This window comes from Emiliania huxleyi (genome assembly GCF_000372725.1).
Source record: "Emiliania huxleyi CCMP1516 unplaced genomic scaffold EMIHUscaffold_91, whole genome shotgun sequence".
Taxonomy (NCBI): Eukaryota; Haptophyta; order Isochrysidales; family Noelaerhabdaceae; genus Emiliania; species Emiliania huxleyi.
In genome coordinates this window covers 442,893-465,550 of record NW_005195220.1, presented here as the reverse complement: position 1 = coordinate 465,550, position 22,658 = coordinate 442,893, and the positions used below count along the sequence as shown (strand labels likewise).

General features: G+C 64.0%; 7 protein-coding genes across 7 annotated transcripts in view; 2 read left to right on the top strand and 5 right to left on the bottom strand.

The window, feature by feature from the left end:
* Positions 1-813: 813 nt before the first annotated feature.
* Positions 814-2,880, bottom strand: EMIHUDRAFT_220527 (hypothetical protein; the record flags this gene model as incomplete). Its single annotated transcript, XM_005757405.1, has 2 exons — positions 814-1,848; positions 2,794-2,880. 2 exons carry the CDS (start codon positions 2,878-2,880, stop codon positions 814-816), a joined length of 1,122 nt encoding a protein of 373 aa, XP_005757462.1.
* Positions 2,881-3,271: 391 nt separating this feature from the next.
* On the bottom strand, positions 3,272-4,938 carry EMIHUDRAFT_439062 (hypothetical protein). Its single transcript, XM_005757404.1, has 6 exons — positions 4,923-4,938; positions 4,601-4,666; positions 4,374-4,464; positions 4,126-4,259; positions 3,484-3,596; positions 3,272-3,423 (listed from the first exon to the last, which is right to left on the bottom strand). Exons 2-6 carry the CDS (start codon positions 4,649-4,651, stop codon positions 3,306-3,308), a joined length of 507 nt encoding a protein of 168 aa, XP_005757461.1. The 5' UTR covers positions 4,652-4,666; positions 4,923-4,938; the 3' UTR covers positions 3,272-3,305.
* Positions 4,939-5,512: 574 nt separating this feature from the next.
* EMIHUDRAFT_453746 (hypothetical protein) lies at positions 5,513-6,714 on the bottom strand (the record flags this gene model as incomplete). Its single annotated transcript, XM_005757403.1, has 6 exons — positions 6,562-6,714; positions 6,257-6,494; positions 6,019-6,186; positions 5,897-5,949; positions 5,769-5,805; positions 5,513-5,701 (listed from the first exon to the last, which is right to left on the bottom strand). Coding segments are annotated over exons 2-6 (651 nt in total), but the record flags the coding sequence as incomplete, so codon positions are not given.
* A 27-nt stretch (positions 6,715-6,741) lies between these two features.
* Positions 6,742-8,372, top strand: EMIHUDRAFT_220523 (hypothetical protein; the record flags this gene model as incomplete). The annotated part of the gene is made up of 2 exons (XM_005757402.1): positions 6,742-6,772; positions 8,131-8,372. The coding sequence occupies 2 exons, from the start codon at positions 6,742-6,744 to the stop codon at positions 8,370-8,372; spliced, it is 273 nt and encodes a 90-aa protein (XP_005757459.1).
* A 4,546-nt stretch (positions 8,373-12,918) lies between these two features.
* On the bottom strand, positions 12,919-14,483 carry EMIHUDRAFT_107479 (hypothetical protein; the record flags this gene model as incomplete). The annotated part of the gene is made up of 4 exons (XM_005757401.1): positions 12,919-13,259; positions 13,316-13,466; positions 13,674-13,824; positions 13,975-14,483. The coding sequence occupies 4 exons, from the start codon at positions 14,481-14,483 to the stop codon at positions 12,919-12,921; spliced, it is 1,152 nt and encodes a 383-aa protein (XP_005757458.1).
* A 3,081-nt stretch (positions 14,484-17,564) lies between these two features.
* EMIHUDRAFT_220518 (hypothetical protein) lies at positions 17,565-20,138 on the top strand (the record flags this gene model as incomplete). Its single annotated transcript, XM_005757400.1, has 4 exons — positions 17,565-17,838; positions 17,931-18,868; positions 18,930-19,058; positions 19,146-20,138. 4 exons carry the CDS (start codon positions 17,565-17,567, stop codon positions 20,136-20,138), a joined length of 2,334 nt encoding a protein of 777 aa, XP_005757457.1.
* Positions 20,139-20,563: 425 nt separating this feature from the next.
* Positions 20,564-22,658, bottom strand: part of EMIHUDRAFT_107477 (hypothetical protein) — a gene marked incomplete at both ends in the record, with an annotated part of 3,838 nt that continues 1,743 nt past the window's right edge. The window contains 2 exons of the mRNA XM_005757399.1: positions 20,564-20,624; positions 21,964-22,488. Of these exons, the coding sequence (XP_005757456.1) occupies positions 20,564-20,624; positions 21,964-22,488 (586 nt within the window). The remainder of the gene's footprint in view (positions 20,625-21,963; positions 22,489-22,658) is intronic.

Genomic DNA, 22,658 nt, shown 5'->3' with positions numbered 1-22,658 from the left:
GCCTTTTTTTTTGAAGACCCGGGGACCCCCCCCCCCCCCCTTAAACCCCCGTGTGGCCCCCCCCCCCCCCCAACCACTTCCCTTTGCCCCCCCCCCCCTTAAAACCCACTTTGCCCCCCCCCCCCCCCCCACCAGCACCACCTTGCCTCCCCGCCTCCGAACTTTCCCCTTCTCCTCTTCCTCGCTTCTCTTCCTCTCCTCCTGGCCTGGCCCGCCAACCCTCCCCCCCCCCCCCCCACCCCCAGGATCGTGTGTGAGTATGTGGAGGAGGCGGCCTACGACAAGAAGAACAAGATCAAGGCGATGAAGCCCTCCATGAAGACGGTCTGGTGAGCGGCCACGGGCCTGAGGCGGCCTCAGGCGGGCGAAGAGCGGTGGGGTGGCGGCTCGGGGGAGGGGGCTGGCAGGGCCTCGCTTGGAGGGGAGGGAAGGGTAGAGAGAGAGGCTACTGTGGGTGCGCGTTCCCTCTCGGCGCGCCGCGCCTCATGCGCCGTGCAAGCCGCTTCTTGCGAAAAGGGGCCCGTCAGAGGCGTCAGAGGTCAGACCACATAGCCGTAAAATGGATGTGAGTTGCCGACTCACTCCACAAGTGCTCCAGTGCTTGGGCCGCCGACCGAGCCCGCAGCGCCACGAGGTACGAGCGCGTAGTGTGTGTTGAAGCGGACGCCAACAGTAATTAGACTCGTCTCTCTTGCTTGCCACAACACATCATGAGTTCTTGACTCGTGTGTGTATCGCGCGGGCATGCCGGGGGGTGGCCCACACTCTCAGCTTCACGTCGCGTGCCGCATCTAGCGGGCGACCGCGCGCGCATTACTCGCAGTAACCGTACTCATCCCCGTCGTCGTAGGCGAGTCCGGTGCACTGCATGAACCATGAGCAAGCTTGTTCGAACCCTGCTCCAGTGCAGCGGATCTGGTGGTCGTCGGGGAACGCGTAGTTGGACTGATCGATGAGGATGTCATTCGCAACCTCCATCTCTCGGGCGAATGCCATGCCCAAGGGAGTGAACCCCTTTCCAGCTTTGCCCCCCTCGCTCCCGTATGTCATGGTCGAGGCGTGAGAATAGCCGAGCACGTGTCCGAGTTCGTGATAAGTCGTCCCATCTTGTTGGCCGTAGAAAAAGTCGTGCCTGAGGACGTAGCTGGCGACGCCCAGCGTGCTCCCACCGCCGAGGCCGGAGACTGTGGTGACAACGCCAAGGTTGAAGCTTCGAGGCGAGAGCAGCCTCGCGTGGACGCCCCGCTTCGCTTCGGCGCTCATCAAGGTGCCTTGGTTATCAGTGATGGGCTCAGCTGCCATTCGGTCCGCAAAGTTTGGGCGGGTGACCAGGTACGCCACGTTCAGAATGTGCGCGGTCCACAGGCGGGCATGTTGAGGCTCGGGGTCGTCAATCCAATTTTCATGGTTGTTTCCTGCATCAAAGTCGTACAGGCGCAAGGCCCATGGCACGCTCTTCAGGTGCTCGAGGCGCTGCATGATGGTGCTGGTACCACGGTAGGCGAAAGTCACTTGCCCAGTCGCAACACCTGTGCCATACATGGATCCAAGGTCGAGTGCTGTTCCGTCTTGGGCGACGAAGAGGCCTTCCGGGTAAGTCACAAAGGCATACTCCAGCTCGACGATGGTGTGCGCGGGGAGGTCTTCGATGAGCGCGACACTGACGTTCTGCGGACCTCCTTGGAAGCTCATGATGATTTCAACGTCTTCTAAGTCAACTGGTACAAAGCTGACGAGCTCAAACGTGGTGAATGTCTTGGCCGTCATCCGAATGATTGCGTCCGTGCGGTAGACCAACGATCCCAGCTGGGCGACACTATCCCCGTCCCGAAAGATGCGGGGACTGCCCTGCAAACTGAGTCGGGTGAGCGAAGCAGAGAGTGGCGGTGACGGCGCGGCGGCAGGTGGTGGTGATGGCGATACGGAGGGTGGCGGTGACGGCGTGGCGGCAGGTGGCGGTGATGGCGATACGGAGGGTGGCGGTGACGGCGTGGCGGCAGGTGGCGGTGATGGTGAGGCGGAGGGCAGCGGTGACGGCGAGGTGGATGGCGAGAGCGAGGATGAAGTCTGCGGCGAGGGCGATTGCAGAGGCGGAGAAGGAGGCCGGAGAGGAGACGGTGGTGCTACTATGCACGTGCACGTCGGGCAGCCGTCTGCGTCCACGATATTGCCATGGACACAGAAAATGGTGCAGATTGGGCCACAGACTGGTTCACTGGTTGACAGACTGGTTGGCCCCGCTCCAGTCGACCTGGCGCCGATGGCGGCCGCGAGGGCTGTAGCGACACACACGATGACTGCGAGAGCGAGCACTTTGAATCTGCTGCTGCTCTGCTGCACGGCGACTGCGTGATCTGCCTCACGAGCGGGCTTCATATTCGCTTGCTGTGTGGCGGCTTGGGAGGAAGGCGGCTCGCGGCAGCTAGATCGAAGCGTTTTTATTTGTTGAGCGCCTTCGCTTGCGTGGATACGTGGCTGGCAGGCTGCCCCCGTGTGCGGGGTAACCCGCGCACGGGGAAGCTTCATGGGTTCGAGTCGTCAAACATTGAGGTAAGGTAAGGTAAGGTAAACTTCTCCACACACACGAGGTGGTGGGGCAAGGGGGGGCAACCCTCGCGTCTCCACGTCTAACGACAGGAGCCCCACGGCATTTAAAGTGCAAGGCCCGGTGCGCGTGGGTGAGCGGTGTGTGTGTGTGTGTGTGTGTGTGTGTGTGTGTGTGTGTGTGTGTGTGTGTGTGTGTGTGTGTGTGTCACAGTGTGCCGGCAGTCGCCGAGCAGTGTCGCTCGGCACAAGCCGCAGCACAAGTGACTGAGGGCCAGTGAGGGCGAGCCCATCGCTGTCACAGCTCTGTGGCAGCCGCACAGTAAGCTGTGCCATCTGTGCAGAGTGTGTGAGCAGCAGAGGAGCTGCTCTCCAGGCTTCTGTCGCAAAGAGGTGCATGCCACCGAAGGCGCTGTCGAGGTTCGCCGAGCGCGGCGCAGCCAGGTTGGAGGAAGCCGCCACCGACGAGCGCGTTGGACTTTTCACTCCGGACAAAAAACGCGGCACAGCGGACGGTGTGGGGCGTGTGCCCGTCATAGCGGCGAGGCGCGGGACCGTCTGTGGCGAAGTGGGTCGCGTCCTCCGATTTCCGTCATCACGGTCCTTCCCCCGTACGCCTGGACCGGGGCCGTGCCACATTGTTGCGTCGACTACCTCCATGGGTTAACATGGGGACGATATAAGACTGCGCGACCCAGGATCATTTCTTTTTCCTGAACTTCCTCGCTCGCTCGTGCCTCGTCGGCCACTTCACTAACACCTCACACAGGACCCACGATCTCGAGAGTGTGCTGTGTGGAGCTGCCCACCAGCCAATGCAACACATCAAGCAAAGACAGACGTCGCTGTTGGTCACAGACTCTCGCCTCGTGCTCCGCGCTACGACCCCGTCGTCAGAAGACTGCGGACTCAGCGACTCACTCGTCGGCCGGCTCCGCGCGGTTGAAGGCGAAGATGCGCTCCAGCACGATGGCCGCCGCCACGTTGACGTTGAGCGAGTCCACCCCGTGCAGCGAGTCGACCGCCATCGCGGGCGCCATCGCGATGCGCACCTAGAGCGAGGACGGAGCGAGCGGAGGGGGGGAGGGGGCGCGGTCTCGCGCGGTGTGCTTGGGCCTCATGCGGAGACACGGGCGGCAGAGAGCTTGAAACGCGGCTGCGACACGGCTGCAACACACCGCGAGTGCGCATCCACTCGTGCTGCCGGACCGGAGTGCGTGTCTCGCGTCTAAGGGAGGGTCGTGTCTCGCGTCTAAGGGAGGGCCAGGCGGCTACTAACCCTCGCGCACTGGGGGCCTTGCAGATTGTGTGCCGGGCCGGCTCCTGCCCGTGTCCTGGCGTGGAGATGCGAGGGATAGCCTGGCCCTTCCCCCCCACTTTGTGTGCGTGCGTGCGTGTGTGTGTGCGTGTGTGTATGCGTGTATGCGTGCGTGCGTGCGTGCGTGCGTGCGTGCGTGCGTGTATGCGTGCGTGCGTGCGTGTATGCGTGCGTGCGTGCGTGCGTGCGTGCGCGTGCGTGCGTGTGCGTGGGTGTGTGTGTAATTTGCCTACCGCCCCATCCCGCATCTAGCGGTGCCCAACGCGCTCGTCAGCGAGCCGCGCCGCCGCCTCGCCGACGCCCTCATACTCCGCCCCAACCACCACCGCCAGCGGCAAGCCGCAGAGTGGCGGCGGGCCGGCGGCCGCGGGTGCCGCGGCGGAGGGGGCCAACCCGCCTACCAGCACCAGGACCAGTACCCGCACCAGCACCAGTCCAGTGCGATGTAGCAAGACTACCCCCGAGAGTGCACGAGGCTGCACGAGGCTGCGGCGGCGGCGGGCGGCGGTGCCGTTTGCGCCGAGCGCGGCGGTGTGCTCGACCGAGCCTTGAAGGTGCAGGGCGAGCAAGCCGTACCCTCCAGCCTTGACCTGCGAGAGCGCCTGCTCACAGCTGTGAGGAGTGAAGAGACGCCGTCCACACCCGCAACCCGATCAAGCGGCGCATGCACCTGTTCACAGCTGGGCGTGTGAAGAGACGCCGTCCACACCCCCGGCGTGCAGCCGGCTGCGAGACCGCCTCGGGCCAGTGCGGCGCGAACGTGTATGGCACCTTGAAGACGGCGCCCATCGACGCGCGGATCGCCTGGAAACAAGAAAACCCTGAGCGAAAACAAAAGAAAGGCGGCGCCCATCGACGCGCGGATCGCCTGGAAAAAAGAAAACCCTCAGCGAAAACAAAAGAAAGGCGGCGCCCATCGACGCGCGGATCGCCTGGAAAAAAGAAAACCCTCAGCGAAAACAAAAGAAAGGCGGCGCCCATCGACGCGCGGATCGCCTGGAAAAAGGAAAACCCTCAGCGAAAACAAAAGAAAGGCGGCGCCCATCGACGCGCGGATCGCCTGGCGGTGGAAAGGTAGCCGAGGTTCGCCCCGATACACGGCCCGACACAGCCGAGACCTAGCCGAGGTCTAGCCGAGGTCTAGCCGAGATCTAGCCGAGATCTAGCCGAGATCTAGCCGAGGTCTAGCCGAGGTCTAGCCGAGATCTAGCCGAGATCTAGCCGAGATCTAGCCGAGATCTAGCCGAGGTCTAGCCGAGATCTAGCCGAGATCTAGCCGAGATCTAGCCGAGATCTAGCCGAGATCTAGCCGAGATCTAGCCGAGATGGAGTGCCTTGCGGTAGAGGGGGTCCGCGCAGCCCGGAGAGAGCACGACGCCTGTGAGTCATTCGCATCATTCACTGACCTACTACTCCCTAGCCCTCCGCCTCCGAAGCAGCGAGAGCCTAGAGTCGACTCAAAGAGAGTCGAAATCAAGTGCCATGCAGGTCCGCGCGGCCCAGAGAGAGAGGGCGCGACGCCCGCGACGCCGAACGCCAGAGCCGAGCGGAAGAGCGAGCCTGTTACCATACCTCCAGAGTATCGAACCCAGTGCGGGTTCAGTCCCGTGGGTGGTGCGGTATCGCGGCGGCTGCAGAGGTGGGGCACACCGACGTTCTCGGGCTTGATGACGCCGTCGAGCAGCAGCAGCGTCGGCCGCCGCATCCCCGCCGCGGCCGCCAGCGCGGCGAGCCACGGCGAGAGGGGCACGGCGGAGGGCGGGCGGAGCGCGATGCCGAGGACGGAGAGCGCCGAATGCTTGAAGCCGGTCGCCGCGGACAAGTCGGCTCGCGAGCCGCCTAGGTCCAGTGAGTTGGATTTGGGCACCGGGTTTGGTAGGGTACTGCCGCGCGGCTCGCGAGCCGCCAAAGGCGACGCAACGAGAGCCGTCCTCAACATAGGCCTACGGGTGTCAGGCGGTACGTCCTTCGGTCCCCGCGGAAACATGCGGGGAGATGCGGGAGATCTTTCTTCCGCTTCTAGGTGCGTAGAGCCTCGTCGGCGCGCTGGATGGCGGGGGCGAGCCTGCCGAGCATCTGCTCGGTGCCTAGTCCACTGAGTTGGACTTGGGCACCGGGTTTGGTAGGGGCGAGCCGGCCGAGCATCTGCTCGGTGCCTAGTCCACTGAGTTGGATTTGGGCACCGGGTTTGGTAGGGGCGAGCCGGCCGAGCATCTGCTCGGTGCCCAGCAGCGAGACGAGGCGGAAGCGGGGCGTGCCGTCCTCGCGCCGCAGCGCGAGCAGCTGTTCGACGACGAGAGACCCCTCGGCGACAAAGTGTCCGCCTATGAGAAGGTTCCGAGAAGCTTCGTGGAGAGCTCCGAGAAGGGAGGTCCTCGGCGACAAAGTGTCCGCCCCGCAGCAGCGCGCGATCGGGCGAGCGGAGCGCGTCATACAGGGCGAGCTCGGAGCCCCCCTCGGCCGGGCGCCGCAACGTGAAGTGGTCGAGGGCGTTGAAAAAGGCACCGAGCGTGACTGACCCCTCGCCTTCGAGCGTCTCGCCGCCGCCGCCGCCGCTGCCGCCTGCGCCGCCTGCGCTGCCGTCCTCCTCGGCCTCCATCCGAGCACGCTTGCGACCGCGCTCCGCCAGCGCCTACCGTCGCACTCAGGGTCGGTGGTCCTCACCGTGGCTTGGCAGAGACGCGGCCGGCACCGGAAACCTGGAGCCGAGCCGCCGTGGCCGCCGCGGCTGCCGCCGGATCGCCACAATCGCCGTCGACGCGCGCGTCGCCCGAGCCGTTGTGGAGGGTGCCTTCGTGCACGTCGTCGCAGCACCAGGCGCGGCCGTCCTCCGCGGGCTCCGCGCTCTCGGCCGCCATTAAAAAGAAAAAGGTGTCACAATGTCTCTGCTCGTATTCCTGTGTCCCTCACGTTCAGATCGGTTTTTCTTTTTTCGGCCTCATGCATCTTTGCATGCATGATGGGTGACAGAGCGCTAGGCGCCCTGGCCGCGGGCGACCTGACCTTGCTGCGCGCCCTCCTGTCCGGGCGGACGCGCGGCGCGGCGCTCACGGACCTGCTCGACGCGCGGCTCGACACCGACGCGCAGGACACGCTGCTGACCTGGGCCGCTTGCCACGGGCAGGCTGAGGCGGTGCGGCTGCTGCTCGACAGCGGCGCGAGCGCGGGGGCGGCTGACGGCTACGGCGGTACCGCGCTGTACATTGCGTGCCAGCTTGGCCACGTCGAGTGCGTCGGGCTGCTCCTCGGGGCCAGCGCGGCGGTCGACCAAAGTCTAAACGACGGCACCACGCCGCTATTCATCACGTGCCAGAACGGCCACCTCGGGTGCGCCCAGCTGCTCGTGAAGGCTGGTGCGGCGATCAACCAAGCCGATGTGGACGGCGTTACGCCGCTTTACATCGCATGCCAGAACAACCACCCCGAGATCGCCCGGCTGCTCCTCGAGGTCGGCGCAGCGGTCAACCAAGCCACGCAGAATGGTGGCACGCCGCTGTTCATGACGTGCCAGAAGGGGCATATCGAGTGCGCCCAGCTGTTGCGCGACGTTGGCGCTGACATCAACCAAGCGATGAACGATGGTTGCACGCCGCTGTTCATTGCGAGCCAGGAGGGCCATCCCGAGTGCGTTCGGCTGCTCGTGAAGGCTGGTGCGGCGATCAACCAGGCCGAGGAGAGCGGCGCCACGCCGCTATTCATCGCGTGCGAGAATAACCACCTCGAGTGCGCCCGTCTGCTTCTCGAGGATGGCGCGGCGATCAATCAGGCCGAGGAAGACGGTTTCACGCCGCTGCACGTTGCGTGCGAGAACGGCCAGCCCGCCGTCGTGCTCTTCCTCCTGCGGGCGGGCGCAGACGCAGCGGCGCGCACCTCGGAGGGGCATACGGCGCTGCAGCTTGCCAAGGAGAAGGGCCACGCCGAGTGCGAGCGCGCTTTGGAGGCGGCGGCGAGGGAGGCCGAGGCGGAGCGGCACGCTGAGGAGCTGCTGGCGGAGGAGGAGGCGGAGGCGCGCGCCAAGGAGAAGAAGAAGGGCAAGAAGAAGGGCAAGAAGAAGAAGAAGGGCAGCGGCGGGGGAGGCGCTGGGCCGTCGCAAGAGGCCGAGGCGGCGGTGGGAGAGGAGGAAGAGGACGGAGCGGCGGCGGGAGAGGAGGAAGAGGGCGGGCTGGCGGCGGCGGAGGAGGCGGAGCTGGCGGCGGCGCTCGAGGAGAGCGCGAGGCTGGAGCAGGAAAGGCGGGCGGCGGAGGCGCAAGGGCCGTCGGCAGCTGCAGAGGCGCCGGCTGCGAGGGAGGAGGAGCCGCCGGCCGACTTCATCTGCCCGATCACGACCGAGCTGATGGTTGACCCGGTGATGGCGGCGGACGGGCACGCCTACGAGCGGACGGCGATGGAGCGCTGGCTCGCGACCAAGTCGACGAGCCCGATGACGGGCGAGGCACTCGAGCACACTTTTCTCTCCACCATCCACGTTCTGCGCCGGCAGATTCGAGAGTGGCAGCAGGCGCGGGCTTGATGGCGGCATGGCGCTCGAGCGAGCGGGGAGGTTGGGTGGGGGGTGTTCGAAAAGGACGTGGGGCTGTGAGCCTGGCCAGCGCGCGCGCCGCGCCACACAAACAGTTTCGAACACACATGTCCATGCACATGTGCCAGCCCGTGCCTCGCCGCGCTATATCGTCCCCGATGATCCACGCGATGTCTGAGTGGACACCTCGACTGGTGATCTGCTGGTACCGCGACCCTCTCCTGCTAGTGCTATAAAAAGCCGTACACGCCTGCTGCTCGAGTCGTATTTCTTTCTCTGGGGGGAGGCGGGGGCCCCCGGAGGCACCGTCGACCGTGCGCCGCGCCGCAGTGCGGGAAAACGGGGCCCCGGCTCCACTAGTGGCCATCGGGAGGACGACCCCGGCTAGTCGCCCGACCACACGCACACCCACAAAGAACCCTGCACAAAGATCGCAAGGGCGGGGGCCTGTTCCTTTTTACCCATCTCACAGTAGAGAGGTGTCCGTTTTTATTCCCGGCCTGCCTCTCGCTACTGCATAGCCTCACTCCACCCAGCGAGATCGACCAGCGAGCGAGGTCCTCACACTCCTGCGAGTCAGAGGTCCTCACGGCGCGAGAGGGGAATTTCTGGGACCCTGTCGTGTGCGGGTGAAACCTGCCCAGCCCCCCTCCGTGTCGCGATGCGCTCCCCGCTCCCGTTCCCCTGTGTCCCTGATCGTCCTTCCAAGATCCTGCTCGCGCAGGTGGATTTATTTTTGAGCACCTTGCCTTTGAAGTCGCCCGTCTTCAGCCACAGGTTGAACTTCACTTGGTGCTCCTTGTCGGAGGCAAAATCCTTGCGATGCGGCATCGTCACAACAGACGCCGAGCCCGCTGGAGTCTCCCGCGCGATAGGCTCCGTGCCGCGCCAGCGAGCCTTCTTGATGAGCCGAGTCGTGCTTCGCCGCCGTCGCCGCGATTCCCGTGCCGCCGCCACGGAAAGTGGCCCGTGCTTTTGCGAAGCCCACTTTGCGGCCTTTGCCGCCTGCCCACCGCTTGGCTTCGTCAACGGGCGGCCTCACCACACTCGCCTCGGCGTCACTTGAAGCTGCGAGCTCGGCTGCGGCCACAAGAGCGGCCTGCTTGGCGCGCAGCTGCGTAATCGTCGGCCCGCGGGCGCGGCTCTTCACGGCCTGTGCCGGTGAGTTGGCGTTCACGCGCTGAACCGTCATAGTCATGGCTCTGTCTGCTGGTGCTGCTTCTCGCTCGTGCGTCCTTGGAGTCATGCGAGCTCGTATGCCACGTCGCCGCCTGTTTTTGGCTGTCTATGTTTGCGATTTGGAATTTGGTATTTGTCAAGCTCTTTGTTTATTTATTTAGTCTCCACTAGCACCGACTTCCCGATTAAGCTAGGTTAATCAGAGGGCAGATTTGGAGAGATCTCGAGAAGTACATACAGATAGACCCTCCAACCATCGTCTGCACGCGGCCGGCCGGGCGAGAGGCTTGACACGATCCGACCCTGCGACCCTGACGCTGCTGCTCTAGCTATCAGACATGCGCTGCTGACTGCTGCCATCAATGTGCGACCGGTGCTGACCCACTTGGCGGCCTTCCCGGTCAGTGGTGAGGCGCAGTTCAGAGCTGTCGATGGCGCGATGCCGCACTGGTCCCACATCGGTGACACGAGACCACCACGTTTGCCGGTCCAAGAGAGAGGCACCGGCGCTGTCCTGAGAAGGTGCATGGTCCCTCTTGACTGCCCATGCGCGCGAGGCTGTGTAGGCATAGCCTCGAGAGTGCCAGCAGCCAATCCGAGGCAGTTTGTGACGCGCATTGCGTCAGAAGCGTGCACACGCTGGAAGGACACCTTCCTACTGGCCGTACGATCAGGTCGTCACTGAATGCCGAAGACTAAGGCCGCGAGCTATGCAGGCGGTCAGTTGAGCAGCATGGCACGGTCAGCAGCGCCGAAAGGATGTCGCAAGGCGTGATAGCATGGCCGCAAGTACGCCGAGTTCCCATGAAAACAAGTAAAAAATCTGGCAAAAAAAATACCAAAATATCGGGGCCTGCGGCGGGCTGGGGGGCCCCATCTCCCCCCCGCATGGGTACCCCCTAGGGCCCTCGCCTCCCCCCAGAGATTTCTTTAAGAATTTCTTCGCGCATCGAACCTGTGTGCTAAGAAAGAAAGAAAACGGAGAACCAAGGGAGGGATGGGAGAACGGCACGCCACCACCACACAAGAGAGGGACCGCGAGCAAACCCCCAGGGGAGAGGGTCTCGCTTGATGGTGCGTGAAGGAGCCCGTTGTTCTTTTACCTCTTTTCAGACCGTGACAACTTGGGGGGCGAGCCACCGAAAAGAGAAATATCCGGGGAGACAATATCGTGTCTCCTCTCTGGCTGTGCCGTGTGTGTGACGGCCCCTGTGTGACAGCGAGGACCTGTGTGTGTGTGTGAGTGTGTGTGTGTGCGGTGTGTGTGGAGCGCCGAGCGCGCGGGCCAACATATCAGGCCATCGCTCGGCTTATCTACGCTCCTTACACGCACGGCCACGGCGCTAGTGCCCACGCCCCAAAGCCCGGGGGCCTCGGGGGGCGCGGGCGGCGGGGGGCGGCGGGGGGCGGGGCGGGGGGAACGGGGCGCCGGCCTTGATATCCGCGGGCGCACAGCGCGAGCGGCGAGGGCCGCGCGACCGCGAGAGAGCCGAGCCGTTCGAGGCGACTTTGGGCAGGCAGCCCTCTGAGATGCGTTCACCTCAGTCTTCTACTCGATGGCGGGCACTTGGGCGACGCTCGCGAGGTAGACGAGCGCCGCATCGGGGCGAGAGAGAGAGAGAGAGAGCGACTCATCACTCAAGGAAGCTTGTAAGCGTAACACGTACACGAAAAGAAGGGAATAATGGCATGTTGTGCGAGTATATGGGACAAAAGCGTCGAAAATGTCCCAAAAAGCGTGACTCGAGTTTGTGGCAGCCCCACAGCCGGCGCGCGCTGCCAGGAAGCACCGCTCGCGTGTCGGCGGCACTCCCTGGCACCCAGTGAGTGCCGCGAACCGACCAGACCGAACAGGCTCGATGCCGCGCTCGCTGTGGGGCTGCCACAAAGTCGCCGCCGAGCGTGCCACCGAGAGCGTCCCGTCGGAGGTGATGGAGTGTGAGACCTGAGGCTGCGGAGGTGACGCCTGAGGTACCGGCCCGTGCACAGCGACCCAGCCGGCGACCGCCACGGGCTCAGGCGAGACTTGTCGACGCGTTCCGGCTCAGCTTCACCGTGGTCATTGGGCGTCTGTCGACGTCAGGACCACCCATACAGCTTGCGGGTTTGAGGTCGCAAGAACCAAGATGGTGGCGTTTGGACATCCCAACCATCACACAAGACAGCCTGTAGGTGATGGCGGGACGGCGCAGTGTTTGTGGCACTCGGCAGTAGGCACCCGCGGCACGGCCCCGCTGTCGGCTCTCGCGGGCTGCGGAACCGGCCCCAGAAGGGGACGGTCTGGGCGAGCGTGGCAGCTCTTGCGCTAGTATGAGCACCCTCTACCACAGCACTACCGACCCTGGTCATTAGAGCTGCCAGGAATAGCGTCAGGAGCCGGTAGGAGTCAAACCCCCTCATATTTGAGACATCGTGTCCCATATACTCGCACAACGAGCCTAATCCACAACACCTCAAGGGACTAACACGATCCTGCAAAAGGGAGCGCGAATGCACTAAGGTGGCTACGCCTCATCCTGCAAAAAAAAGGGAGAAAAAGGGAGCGTAGAGGGACCCGTGAGTCCTGCTGCAGAGGCCGAGGTGTGAAGCGAAGACGCGCGCGAAGAGCGTGCGCGGGGCCGGGGGTTATGAGCAGACGAGAAGGCCAGTCCGCAGTGCGCGCTGTGATAGAACAGAGTGAGTGTGCTGGGCGCTGGGAGTGAGAGGATGAGAAAGTGCCCGGGAACACTTCACACACTACTTTAGGGCTGTGGAGTAGGACAACACTCCCCCGGAATTTTGCCGCCGCGGGCCCGCGGCGCATGGCCTCGTCCGGAGACAGGCCAAGCAAGACCAGGGGGGCAGGGGGCCAGCCACAGCCAAGGCACGTGACAGAGGCATCAGTCCGCCCGCACACAGAGCCGCCGTCGGGAGGACCGCGTCCCCGCCCCCTCCGCTGCCGCAACTCCCGCCGCCGCTGCCGCCGCCGTCACTCCAGCTTGGCCTCGTTTCGCGCCTCCGACGGGCGCGACCGGACCAGCGAACCACGCACAGTCATCCTCGCCGCCGCCGGGGACGCGTGAGCGGGTAGCGCCCCGACGGACGGTCGCGGCGGCGTCGCGGGCGCGAGCGGCACTGCAGGCACGTCACTAGGCCTAGAGGAGAGGGGTCCGAGAGGGGTCCGAGAGGGGTCCGAGAGGGGTCCGAGAGGGGTCTGAGAGGGGTTCCGAGAGGGGTTCCGAGAGGGGTTCCGGAGTACAGGAAGACAGGTTGAAGCGCGCCCGTTCCGAGAAGGTTCCGAGAGGGTTCCGAGAGGGTGCTAGGGTGCTAAGGGGAGGTGCAGGGCCACAGGTGGAGGTGTCCCTGCGGGTGAGGGATCCTAGATAGCGGATCCTAGATAGCGCGCCCGTATCGAGACTTGCCAGACGGGGAGATATGGGGAGATATGGGGAGATATGGGGAGATAGCGCGCCCGTATCGAGACTTGCCAGACGGGGAGATATGGGGAGATATGGGGAGATATGGGGAGATAGCGCGCCCGTATCGAGACTTGCCAGACGGGGAGATATGGGGAGATATGGGGAGATATGGGGAGATAGCGCGCCCGTATCGAGACTTGCCAGACGGGCGCAAACATGTGGAAGGCGAGCGCCATCTTCAGCCGCACCAGCATCAGCAGCTGCGCGCCGCGGAGCTTGAGGACGGGCAGCGAGAGGAAGCCTAGAGAGAGGCACTCCGAGTGAAAAAAAGAAACACGCGCCGCGCAGCTGAAGGACGGGTGGAGGGAGGAGAGCCAGTCAGGCCGGCGGAGGACGACCCGCCGCCGCCGCCGCCGCCGCGCTGCTGCCTGGAGAGCCTGGAGGGCGTGGGGAGGAGCAGCAGGAAGACGGAGGAGGCGGCGGTGATGGCCGCGGAGAGGAGGAGCGCCTGCCGGTAGCCGGAGACAGAGATAATAACAGTAATATTAGAATAGTCAGAGGAGGAGCGCCCGCCGGTAGTCGGAGACACTACTACCACTACTACTACTACTACTACTACTACTACTACTACTACTACTACTAATCATAATAATAAGAAGGGGAGGAGCGCCCGGCGGTAGTCGGAGATCAGCGCCGACGCGAGGATCGGGCCAACCATGAAGGAGAAGCCGACCGCCATGCCGAGCTTGCCGACGGCGCCGGCCTTGTCGGCGTCGGTGCCGCCCGCCTCGTCGATGTAGTCCGAGAAGAGCGCCTTGCACACCGAGAAGTTCTGGTTGAGCAGCGCGGCCGGGACAACGGCGAGCCTACGTGCTGAATACGCCGACATCAGGGCGGGAGTACGGTACTGTGCAGTGTGTTCAGAGCACCGCGTGAGTACGGCTGAATACGTGTCCTCTCGGGCGCTAGCCGGGGCACATGAAACACGTATTTCGCCTCTAGGGGCGGCGAGCCACATGCCCGTCAGCGAGTCACTAGACAGCGAAATGACGATCGAAGCGAGGGAGGCGGCGGTCCCGACCCAGAGCATCGGGACGCGGCCGACGCGGTCCGACGCGCGCCCAATCACCGCCGCGCCGACCAGCGTCAGCGCCGAGCGGAGCGACGTCTGCCCGCCCTGGCACAGCGCGTCACAGCCGAGGGCGTCGCGCCGGACCTGCATGAACGGAAACATGACGGCCATCGCGGTGACGGAGAGGAAGGAGGAGAGCGAGCCGTACAGCACGCCGCGGTGCCGGCCGGCGCCGGCCCTCGCGGCGGAGCCGGCGCCTGCGCTGGTGGCAGTGCCCTCCCTCGCAAAGCGCACGTACAGCAGCGCCGGGAGCAGCCAGCACACAAGCACCGCGAGGAGGGCGGGAGCGAGGCGACCCCACAGCGTTGACTGCACGGGCGGCGGCGGTGGCGGCGGCGGGCTGAGGCGCCGCAGCAGCGCGAGGACGGGCGAGGCCAGTGCCCGAGGCTTCATCGTGAAAACTCTCCGAAATTCAGATTCGGGCTCTGGCCGTGTAGGGGACGCGATCGGCGCACAGTACGTCCGGCCGCGGGTGACTAGGGGAGTTCGCTAAGGATGTGTGGCAGCCACGTTGGCTGCGTGTCTTGTCTCGTGGTTCTGTGTGTCGCTCCTGTGTGACCGTCACCGCCCGTCTATCTAGCGTCCACCCATACCGCGTTGGTGTCCCAGACTCGTTGGTCGGGCTGTGTTTCGCCTTCCCATCAATCAAACAGTACCGTAATCTTTCTATCTCCACCTGCGCTTCTCTTAGCCCGCTCGAGCGGCTCACAAACGCCGCGCTGCGATCTCTCTACAGCAAGGCAACACAGGGAGAGGCTCTTGCCGTTGCCATTGGCGCCAGCCCCTCCCAGGCGTTCGTAGCCGGGTTGTACCGCTCCACCGTGTTGACTAACTGGCTCCACGTTTCGTCCTCCTGTTGTTCTTCTTCTCGCCGCCCACAGCGTACAGCTTGCCGTCGAGCACCGCCGCACCGAGTTCTGCCCGCGCCGTCCCCATCGGCGCCACCGCCTCCCAAGCATTTGCAGCCAGGTCGTACCGCTCGACAGAGGAGAGGTAGTTGTAGCTGCTCTCTCCGCCCACAGCGTACAGATTGCCGTCGAGCACGGCCACGGCGAGAAGTAACCGCGCCGTCCCCATTGGCGCCACCGCCTCCCATGCATTCGTCGCCGGGTCGTACCGCTCGACCGAGGAGAGGTGGCGGCTGCCATTCCCATCCCCACAGCCGCCCACAGCGTACAGCTTACCGTCGAGAACTGCCACACCGAGACTCATCCGCGCCGCAGCCATCGGCGCCACCGCCTCCCACACATTCAGCGCCGGGTCGTACCGCTCCACCGAGCTGTGGTGGACGGAACCATCGTTGTCGTACCCGCCCACGGCGTACAGCTTGCCGTTGAGAACCGCCAGGCGGTGATATTTCCGCGCCCTCGCCAGCGGCGCCACCGTCTCCCACGATTTCGTAGCCAAATCGTACCGCTCCACCCTGTTGGAAGTTGCGCCGTCGGCATCACTCTGGCCGCCCACCGCGTAGAGCTTGTCTTCGAGCACCTCCGTGCCGACATCCCTTCGTGCCGTTGGCATCGGCGCCACAGCTTCCTCCTCCCACACGTTCGCCGCGGGGTCGTACCGCTCCAAGGAGCTAATGAACTCGTGGTGTTCGCCGTTTTCGCGCTCACTGTAGCCGCCGATCACGAGCAGCGGCCTCTCGCGCTTCACCAGCGTCTCCTTCCAGCCGCGGCGCCACGCGCGGCACGTCCCCTTGGAGGCGTGCTCGTTGCTCGGCAGCTGGGCGAGGATGTGCGGGGCGAGGTCCGGCGAGAGGAGGACCTCGGAGAGGATCCACTCGGGCTGCTCCACAAGCCGTGCGGCGTGCTCCTCCGCCACGCGCAGCGCGGCGTCGGCCGCGCCCGCCTGCGCCTCGATGATGGCGCACAGCTGCTCTGGCGAGAGGCCCGCGACGCGGGCGCCGATGCGGTGGGCCGCCATCCGAGGGGCTGCTGCGGCGGGCAGCTTTCTAGTACGGAGCGTTTCCCGACGCAAATGACCCGGAAATTCTTTTCTCGGTTTGCCTGTAATAGTGCTAGCACGCGCCAGTCCGCACCTGTGTCGAGCCTGTCTGCCCTCGCTGCCACAGCCCCATCGACATCGCTCGCGTCTTCCGCTCCTCGCTCGCGGAGGAGGGCATCTGTTTGTGGGCGCGAGAGCGCGGCTTCGTTCGTTCGAGCTGCCGGCGCAGCCACGCGCGCCGCCCCGCTACAGGCGTGTGCCGCACGGACGACCAGAACAAGGGCAACTTTGACGAGGATTGGGGCCATTTCCTTACACGGGGGTGCCCACGAAAGAAGGCTTTTTTCGCCCCCCTTTTTTTAGGGGGGGGGGTTTCTTTCCCAACCCCCCCCCCCCCACACCCCCACCCCCCCACCCCACCCGCCCCCCCACCTCAGCTCCTTCCTCTTGGTCGCAGCACACCGCGCTTTCTTGGCCCGCGCAGGGTTCGAGATTACACGAGATTACACGAGCTTACACGAGATTGCCAGCTGGCCCGCGCAGGGTTCGAGTACGCCGTCGAAGGCAAGAAGTCCCGCTGCAAGCTCTTCAAAGGCCCCATCCTCTCGACGCTGCCCGTCGGCGGCGCGCGCTGCTACAAGAAGGCGTCCAAGACGGAGCTCGGGCCGCACAAAAAGCGGCTCTAGTGAGGCCGTCAAGGGCGACCTCAAGCCGCCCTCCTTCTTCTCGCTGCGCGACTCGATCATGAACATCTCGCGCGAGTAGAACCTCTCACTTCCCCTCGGGGGAGTCCAGTCTGATCGGGGGAATTGCCCCATGTCCGCGTAAGCTTCCCAGGCGCGGCAGACTTTGCATGCTCGTCCCATCTCCACATCTTCTCAGGTCATACCGACCTGGGGGGGCGTTGGAATGCGGAGATAGTAACTGCTCGTGTTTTTGACATGTGCGTACGTTCTCTCTCCGCGTAATCTGCCATGAATGTGTGATGAGTAGTAATCTGCAAGGTGGTTTGCGTGTGTGTAGAGTAGTAATCTGCAAGAGAAAGGTAGGTAGGTAGAAAGGTGAAGAACAGCCAGGCTCGGACTGGACACCAACGCGGTATGGGTGGACGCAGGACAGATGATGACGACACGCACGAACGACACACAGACACAAACAAGCTCACAAGACACACATAACACACAGCCAGCTGGCTGCCACACACCCTGAGTTGGCGTACACATAACTCAGGGCCACATTCTTCCTGTCGCCCCCCCCAGCACTCCAAGGTGCCAAGAGAAACAAACAAGGGCACAACAAACAACAGACGACAGGAAGTAACGTGCGAGGCTAGAGCAGGCTTGCTCGTCCTCTAGCAATCTCCGCCGGCCGCGAGGGTCATGTGAGGTGTCTCTGGTCACTCTCCTCAGGGGCTAGCCGCCAGCGGCCAGCCCTATCTCGCACTCACAGGCAATGACAACAAGCCAATGTATGAGTGTATGCAAGCAGAGGCACGTGTGCTAATTCTAGGCCGCACGTCGTGGCACTATGACGAAGGTAGACGTGCGGCTGCAGCGCGCCCGCCGCAGGCTCGGCCGTGCGCGCGTGTTAGCGATAAAGTTGCGGGTAGAGCCGTTCCCGACTTTTCGAATGCGAGGCCTCTGCGACGAGTGCCAGTCGCGCTGCGGAGCCACGCCCTTCGAGCCGCGTCCCGTCGGCACTACCCTCGAGTGCGTGTCGCCTTGCTTGGTTGGCGACACCCACTCGCCGAGGGCAGTCCGGCCGACGGGAGCCTGTCGCGCGCCGGCGACGAATGCGGCGGGTGGTTGTGAAGCGAAGCGCCGCTTCGACGAATGAGAAGAGAAAAGCTAAAAAAAATAAACTGAAGTTTTTGTGTTTTTTGACGTTGCGCAGATTGGCCGCATGCGCTCTCGTTTGACGGCGCAATCAGGGTCTCGCTGTGTATGACGGCCGCCCGCCTGCTGCGCTCGTGCGTTGAGACCCTCGTGGGCTTCGTGTTCTGGCTAGCACTCTGTTTGATTATCCTCCCAGTCATCGTTCTCGTTTCCTCACCATTTATCGCGCTCGGCCTCTGCAGCTCCGACAGTGGTGTCGGCATGCCTCCCGCCCACCTCGCCTTGGGTCGCCTTCCATATCTGATTCCGATGGTGCTCTTCGTCGACCTGCCAATCGCCGTCTTACTCTTAGCGACACTGCTGTTCGAGCAACTGTTCCTCCGGAATCCCCTCATCCTCGCCGTCTACAGCCTCTGCCGACACGCCTCACAGCTCCCGAACCGCGAGCCAACGCTCCCCGACACCGAGGCCGGTCTTCACGCTCGCGAGCGGCCGCGCGCAAACACCAATGACGGCGCCCGCTACCGCGAGCATGCCTCCATCTGGGCTGCCCTCGAGGGCGACGGCGAGAAGGTCCGACCGGGAGACGTGCGGCTGATCAGTCTGAACTGGCTCATTGCGCTGGCAGAGCGGGGCGGCGTGCTCCCGCGGCGGCAGGACCTGGCAGAGGAGGCCTTCTTAAGCTCTGCTCAGCTGAGGCGGATCGAGCAAGGCGCCAGGCGCGGCTTCAACTCCGTCGGACATGAGGAGGCCATTGAACGATTTATCAAGGAGCCCTCCCTCTCGTCCTTGCTCGGCTGGCTCGCGAGCTTTTTCGGCCGCAAGCGCAACCCCGACGGGCTGCTCCCGATGATCTCCGTCTCCTACTGCTGGCTCGAGGCGGCGCACCCCGATCGGGAGGGCCGCCAGCTCCAGCTGCTCTGCCGCAAGCTGCGGGGCCTCTACGGCGGGCGCGGCCTGCTCGGCGCGTGCCGCGACTACGGCTTCTCGGACATGGTGAGGCGCCTTGCCTATCGCCACTCCTTCCTCACCGTCACTTCATTCCTGCCTCGCGCAGGGCGTGTTCCTCGACTGGTCCTCGGGCTACCAGAGGGATCCGGCGCTATTTGCCGAGCGGCGCGCGTATGAGGCGAGCCGGTCGGGCGAGGAGAAGGCCGCCTTCGGTCGCATGCTGGAAAACACGATGGTGAGCACACGCCAGCCCGTTTCCCAGCCCGATAGCGCCACAACATGCACCGCTCTCACGGCACGTTGGTTTTGCATTCTGCATTAGGACCTCTGGTACGCGCACGCCTCGGTTACTGTCGTGCTGCTCACGCAGCTGCCCGACGAGCTGCCCGCCGGCTTTGACCGGAGCCGGACCTACGACACTCGCGGCTGGACGACATTCGAGCGCTGCTCGGCAGAGCTGGGCGCAAAGCCCGCTTGTTTGGGCTTTGCCAAGTGGAAGCTCGTCATCGACGTCGCCAGCGACGACGGCGGCGCTCAGCGGCGGCTCCCCGCGACTCCGGAGCGCATGGCGACGCTGCTCGCCACTTGCCGCTTCACCAACGGCGCCGACTCGACGACCGTGCTCGCGCTCTACGAAAAGACGGCGAAGGCAGTGCTGGGAACGGTCGAGAAGCTCGACTACACGGGGCTGCCGCTCGTGTGTGGCGACGCGTGGACTAGCCCTGCGCTGCTGGCGGAGGCGCTGAATCATTGCGAGAGCCTCCGGACCCTCGTCGTAGCTGGGAATCGCCTCGACGACGAGGGCGTGGCGGAGCTTGCGGCAGGGCTCGAGGGCGGCGCGCTCCCGGTGCTTGAGGCTCTCTACGTAGCGGCAAACCGCTTCGGCGCGCGCGGCGTCGGCGCGCTCTGCGGCGTGTTCCATCGCGGCGTGGCGCCGGCGCTGCAGACGCTCGACGTCGCTGCCACGCCTATTGGCGACGAGGGGGCAGTGGCGCTAGCTGCGGCTCTGTCGACCGGCAAGCCGTCGCATGGGCTGAGCTTGGCGTTCTGTGACGTGAGCGACGAGGGCGCGATGGCACTCGCGGCTGCCCTCCCGGCCGCGGGTCAGGGATGTCGCGTGAACGCCTTTTTCAATCGGATCGGCCTCGCGGGCCAGGCGGCACTGCTAGATGCACTCGATGCGAAGCACGGGCCGCAGCCGGGGCATGGCATTGCGGTGCTGCAGGTGAACTTGCTTCCCTGGTCGTGCCCGCTCATTCGCGCTTGGGGACGAGGCGGGCGCCGTGTGGCCGAGAGCGGCCGACTCACCATATAATATACGGCAAAGCGCATGGATCAGAAATTCAGATCCCGGGACAGAGCTATACTTTAGCTGTGTGTGTCGTGCATTTTCCTACAAAAAAAGAGGTGGATTGAGCGCAAAGACCAAAGTGCGCTCGAAAGGTCGAACCTACCTCGCAGGCTGGTAAGACAAAAGAGTATATTTGTATTTTTTATCTGAAGAATGCCGTTTATCTCACTCACGTTGTGTCCAGGCGTCGCTCCAGCCCAGCACTGCAGCAGACCGGACAGGGGGCGGGTACCGCTCGGAAGCCGCGAGGCACACACGGTCGTCGAAAGGCCGATACACACCCTTGCGTGCACTCAGGCGAAGAGCTCGGGAGGCCAGACTGTGACGCGGGGCAGGTGGCGGCCGGCTCTGGAGACTCGGAACAGAGACCTCTCCGGCGCGGCTAAGGCTCAGGCGGCGAACTCGGGCGTGAGCGTCGAGCTCTGTGAGTTTTTCTTCTGGTCGACCGACCTAGAGAGGCTGGCGGCTCTCCTCATTCGTGCGGCTCGGCCCCGTCCTACCTCCCTCGGCCAGGGATCGCTGCAGGGATCGCTGTTTGCTTCTTTTTTCACACCCGTGCCCAGTGTAAAAAGAAAGAAAGAAAACAGACAACCCAAGGGAGGGATGGGAGAACGGCACGCCGCCACCACACAGGGATTTTAAGGAGAGGAGTGTGATGCGCTAGCCGTCGCCCACCCTGGGGAGTCTGCCTCTTCGTATCTCTTTTCGCAGTCTCTCGCCGCTTCTCGCTGCAACCTTCATGCCACCTCGCGGCCGTCCCACTCTCGTCGCTCTCTCCCTTGTCACTTCCTCCTCTGTCGCGTCGTTCTCTTCTGCCTCGTCCTGCGGCGCCGCCGCCTGCCGGTCCCTTGTTCTCGCGGCTTCTTTCGCCTTTCGGCGCAACTCCGTCCTCCTCGCGGCGTATCCTGGCCCCTCGAGTCTATCGAGCTCCCCTCGCGCAAGGACCACATTTCTGACTCCCACTCCGATCATTTGCCTACAGGTCATGTTGTTGCTCAGGTCCACTCTCTCTTCGAACACTTGTGCCTCTACGGATGATGCCGGCGCTGGAGTCCCCTTCGGATGCATCGTGACATCTGACAACTGAATTTCCACTGGTTCGTCCTCCTCTGAGTCATCTTCCCCGTCCTCCTTCCGCTCGGCTCTTCGCTCGGTACGTTCGGTGTGGCTCACCCTCCATGCCGTGAACAGGCGCTTTATCCACCCTATATTCTTCTCTCGTTCCTCTGCCCGTGCCTTGGTCTTGTCGTTGTTTCGCACCCATGTCTGTATGGCAATCGAGGCTGCCTTCCCCACTACCTGTAGTTCACTCGTCACCTCTCCCGCGAGCTCCCTTCTCTTTCTTTCGGGTATGGAGTCCGTGAGTGCGGGTAGCGTGCAGGCAATCACGGGCGCTATTTTGTCGTACTCCTCTTCGGCGAGCGCCCCAAATCTAGACCCTTTCGCCTTTAAGGAGGCTGCCCTCGCTCGTCTCAGGAATGTGGCGGTGTCTTTTGAGTCCGGCGCCTCCCGTTCAACTCTTGCTGTCGCCCTCGCTGTGTGTTTGTCGAGCTTCCGCATGAAGTGACGCGCCTCTTCCTTATTTCCAGCGCAGCTGCCGCTCAGTATGTGCGCCAACGACGCCTGTGGTGGCTCACTGTCTTCTTGTTTCCAGTCGTCCCAGTCTTTCAGTTCCCCGCGTCTCCTCCTTGCCTCGCGCGCCTCTTTTGTGGCCTCATCCCTAGCCGCTTTGCACGCCCCTGTAGAAAGAAAGAAAACAGACAGGCCAAACGAGGGATGGGACGAGGACAGGGTCCCCACCTGCACGAGCAGGATTTTGGAAGGACGATCAGGGGGACAGAGCTTGATGCAGCGGTCGCGGAGGGAATTGTAGTATTTGTTGAAGTGGACGAGTAGCGGCGGTTGCACGAGGGGCGGTGCGCCGCCGGCAGCAAGGGCGTGGCCCCGGTAGGCTGGCCTGTCACGTAGTGATGGCCAGACGGCGAGGAAGGCGGCGACGAAGCACGCGTCGACGACGTCGGCGTGCCCTCCAATGTTTGAGCCACCTTTCGCCACCGAGAGCTGCACCTCCTCCCAGGCGCGGTCGAGCTCCTCTGTGGGCGTGCCGTTTGCCCTGGCGAGGATCTCGAAGGAGGTGCGCAGCCGCGGGAGCACCACCGTGTTGAGGACGGGCACGATGACGTCGGGCAGGTGAGTCCGCATCCAATAGTACGGAGTACCGTTGCGCGTGCGAAGCAGCTTGTAGAAGAGCTGCGAGACGTCCGGGTCTTTATCGGTGTCACGCAGTTGGTCGACCTCGTCGAGTACCTTGAACCTGCTGGCGAACGTCTTGCACAGCTGGTTTCGCTCGTACTGGCGACCAGGCGAGGGAGACAGCCCAGTTGGAGCGGTAGGCGAGTGCGGCGGTGGCGAGGTTGGCGAGCTGCGAGCCGACGGCTGCGCCAAGACTCGAGTCAGGCGTAAAAGGCATGTCGCGAGCCAAAA